General features: G+C 43.6%; 1 protein-coding gene across 1 annotated transcript; it reads right to left on the bottom strand.

Moving 5' to 3' along the window:
• Positions 1-1,464: 1,464 nt before the first annotated feature.
• On the bottom strand, positions 1,465-3,175 carry LOC147620217 (fe(II)/2-oxoglutarate-dependent dioxygenase 4-like). The gene is made up of 2 exons (XM_086772406.1): positions 2,487-3,175; positions 1,465-2,405 (listed from the first exon to the last, which is right to left on the bottom strand). Exons 1-2 carry the CDS (start codon positions 2,996-2,998, stop codon positions 2,075-2,077), a joined length of 843 nt encoding a protein of 280 aa, XP_086628532.1. The 5' UTR covers positions 2,999-3,175; the 3' UTR covers positions 1,465-2,074.
• Positions 3,176-4,111: the final 936 nt, after the last annotated feature.

Here is a 4,111-nt window from a genome sequence, read left to right as displayed (position 1 = left end):
ATAATATAGTAGTGGGATGGGTGAATAAACAAATAAAACACAGGGTTAAGAAATGAATATAATCTATATTTGTAAATATACATGCTATATATATATATATATATATTTATAAAGTGTGTGTGTGTGTGTGTGTGTGTTTGGCCACGTGGATATTTTTGGTATATATGATTTGTTAGCTTCGATTGAGTTTTATATATATATATATATATATATATATATATGTATGTATGTATGTATGTATGTATGTATGTATGTATGTATGTATGTACATAGATACATGTGTGTGTGTGTGTGTAGAGTGAGAGAGTATATATACACACATTATACTTCATATATATTGCCTTTGATTTAGTGAATATGCGTCCCAAACATTTTTTTAACATTAGTTAGTTTGGCAAGAGGGATAATAGAATTTTTTGGAACCTTAGTATTGGTGACTTAGGTATATTTTTTTGTTTGGTTGGTGTGGTAGTGGAGGGTCCAAAATATCTCGAAGAAAGGGAGACATATAGGCACATACGACCCTGAGAGAGACAAGAGAGCACAAAGACCACGACATTTGAGAGAGAGGGAGAGAGCGCGACGAGAGCCTGCGGTGCTCTTCTCTTTTGCTTTCTCTGTCCTAGACTCCCTGTCTCTCTTGTGTGTAGAGGTTGGGCCTGCAATTTCCTCCCTCTCTCTCTTTGAGTCTGGTCATTGATGAGGGATGTTGCTTGTCTTGAAACTCTGCTTGCATGCTCTCTCTCTCTCTCTCTCTCTGCTTCGTGTGTCTCGAATTGTGCTTCATTTGTCTTGAATGGCCGCTTGCTCTCTCTCACTTTGTCTCGCGGGAGTGAGCTCCTTGGTCGCTAAGGCATGGCCAGTACCTTAGTGTATGTTAAGGTATTAATTTATTAATGAGTGGGCATTAATAAATTTTTAGGCGCAGCTTGAATATAGGACTCTGAGAAAGTACTAGTTGATACAATACCGTAGGCACCAAAGAGGAAAAAATATTCAAAGCTCGCGGACGATAAGCTCACAAAAAATTATCCCCCATATAACTTTATGGAAACATACTAATAAAAGGAACAATAAACATTATTTTCTGTCTCTCTCTCTCTCTCTCTCTCTCTCTCTATATATATATATATATATATATATATATATATATATATATATATATGTATATATATATATAGATAGATAGATAGATAGATATATATATATTTAGATATATAGATATATATATGAAAGAAGAGTTTCACAAATGGTAAAAACTTGGAGGTTTGGGAAGGGTCGAGTACAATTTGAATTTGGAAGTCTCAAAAGACGTGTGAAGCTCGAGTTTGCTGACTAGTACTAATATAAGGAACAGTAGACGTTATTTTCATTGCAAAACGAGCGTTCGAGCACTGGTCATGTTCCTGGATTCTCACACATGTTCGGGAGTTTTGTGCTTCTTAAAATTCTAGGACACCCATATATCAATCTAAAGCAACGTTATAAATATATATTATACATTATAGAAAGAGCCAATTCAACCAAACCACACTCCTCTTGACTCATCCTTAATTCCATCAACTAAGCCTTATAGTCCTCCAAGATCTTCGTTGCGTTTTTTGATGATCGCGTTCTATATGTATGATCATCATCTTATTATTTATACACATAGCTTGCATAGTACACTGATCGAATCATCAAGCAGCAGGGACTGCAATTTTGAGTGAATCTACGTATGCCTTCCCCTGGAAGCCCTTGGAAAAGAAATTGAGAGAATACTCCCCGTAGAGAGACGCTTGATAGAACGCCGCATTGTCTTCCTCCACGAGAAGAGCAGCTGGCGCAACGGTCACATTCTCAGCCGGGCTGCTGCAAGAGAGGACTGTCATTCGGGTTTGCTTCGAATTCAGCACAGCACGATGCTCCACGCTCCTATACCTTCCATTAGTGAAGATCGACAGAGCCAGTAAGGTCGGTCACCACACAGGAATACAATGTGATCGCTTCTCAGATTCATGAATTATCACCAATTAAATCGATATATTTAATGGAACTAGCATCAAATTGAACGTCGGAGCTAAATCGATTGAAATTAGCCCACCTGCATCTGATCACCAAGGTTGACGAGGATAGCGTAGGGCACCGGCTGGACTGCAATCCAGCCTCCGTCCTTCTTCACTTGAAGGCCAACCACATCGTCTTGCAGCAACAGAGTGAGGCCGCCTGGATCAGAATGGCTTCCCGTGCCAAGTGCCAACTCGGGCTCGGGGCATGGTGGATAGCGATTCACGTGCAGCAGCTGCCTTGATCCTTGGAAGGCTTCTTCGAAGAAAAGGGGAGGCAAACCGAGGCCCTCTGAAATGACAGCCAGGAGTTCCTGCGCCAGCGCTCGCATCTCCTTGTTGTATTCGAGAACGGTTTCTCTGGTGGCAGTAAATCAAGGCCATCAATAAAATAATCTATTCAGCTAGTATTATAAATGTTTTAACAAAAGGAGCACCCACTTGTATCCGGCAGGCTTCTCCGGCCACTCTCGATTGTCGACCTGACCGGGAGGAAGGCACCAATGGCGCAGCACATCTCTCCACTCCAAGACGCTGTCGTTGTAAGGATTGAAGCTGGTCCCGAAACGAAGAGCCTTGCCTTCTGGCAGGAACTTCATTTCGTGAGAAGAGAATTTCATCTTTTCCTCCACAGGCAGGGCGAAGAACTCGTCGGCCACTTGCCGCATTCGATCTAGCAAGGAGTGAGAGACAGGGTGGTTAATGAGTTGGAAGAATCCCCAGTCTCTGCAGGCTTGTGCAACTTGTGCGACGATGGAAGCACGCTGGCCGTGATCGTGCAGCCCCGAAAGATCGATCACGGGAACGGCACCGATACGAGCGGCGTCTGCAGGGTCAGAGGAGAGCTCATCAGCAGGGCGAACATAGCAAGCAGGGACTTTCTCGACACCTGCCTCTACCATAGCGTGCACCCCCCTCAACAAGGTGGCGGCCGGGAGCTCATGATGATCCATCGTCCCCGGGATCCCTCTTACAGTGATCTATTGTAAGCAGCTGCAGGAAAGACAGACTAGGCGTTCCACAGGGAGTAACTATCTCATCTAGAATGAGCTCTCTTCGGGCGCACTCATATATATATATGTGTGTGCTGGGTGAGCGCCAGAGAGTATTCTAAAGCGCCGATGAGGAAAGCTAATTACCGGAAGAAAGACTGATCAGTCTCTGAAGCTGATTGATTCTTCACAACTTCCAAGGCCCTAGGGGCTAGGGCCTGCGCCGGTGGACCTCTGACAAACCATGTCGCAGGGAGACGTGCATGCGGAGAACTCTACGAGTCTACGGTTCTCTGTCTGTCTGTCACCAAAAACGTGGCGCCGGTCAATGATTCTCTTGGACCTTGGGTAAGCGAGAGAGTAGCCTGCGCTCTGCAAGACGCATGTGGGGGGGACGGTGGACCTCTCACAAACCATGTCGTTTAGCGTAGACGTGCATGCGGAGAACTCTCCGAGTCTACGGTTCTGTCGCGCCATTTAATGATTCTCTTGGACCTTGACTTGTTCCATTTGAAAACGATCGTTCAAAGAGGCGCATGGCATTTTAAACCAAGGCTTTAAAGATGAATCGACTTCTAATCCAACCCTATTGACCGATAATCTAACCCTATAAAGAAAAAGAGACGTGAGTGAGTGAGTGAGAAAAGCTACGTGTAAGGAATACCCGACTGAAACATCTTGGTGGTATGCAAGTTCAAGCTCGACGACGCCGCACATTCAATTGTTATAAGCCTTTCACGACGCTATCATTGACCACGCCACCTAGATCAATGGCATACTCTCATTCAAGGCTAAGAATGCCGAGGGGCCAGGGTGATCAACTCTTCAAGTGCTGTTGGACCATCACAACATGAACAAGGAACAAACATGCCAACATGAACAACAAAAAACTCGCAACAACCATGAACAATAGACATATGAACAACAAAAAACTCGCAACCATGAACACGAACAAACTTGCCAAGAATCGAGAGCTGTAATATTACAATGGAGATTGAAAAAGCCAATTATATGAGTCAAATAAGTACTTGAATATCTAAACATGTGAGTAGTCCAAATACATATTTCAACATT

Source organism: Cibotium barometz, chromosome 32, assembly GCF_041138505.1.
Source record: "Cibotium barometz isolate CiBa-2024 chromosome 32, ASM4113850v1, whole genome shotgun sequence".
NCBI lineage: Eukaryota > Viridiplantae > Streptophyta > Polypodiopsida > Cyatheales > Cibotiaceae > Cibotium > Cibotium barometz.
This window is presented reverse-complemented; position numbering and strand designations above follow the sequence as displayed.

Coding starts and splice junctions, on each gene's coding strand:
- LOC147620217 (XM_086772406.1), bottom strand. CDS start 2,998: ATGGATCATCATGAGCTCCCGGCCGCCACCTTGTTGAGGGGGGTGCAC. Junction 2,406..2,486: donor GAGAAGCCTGCCGGATACAA/GTGGGTGCTCCT, acceptor TACTGCCACCAG/AGAAACCGTTCTCGAATACA.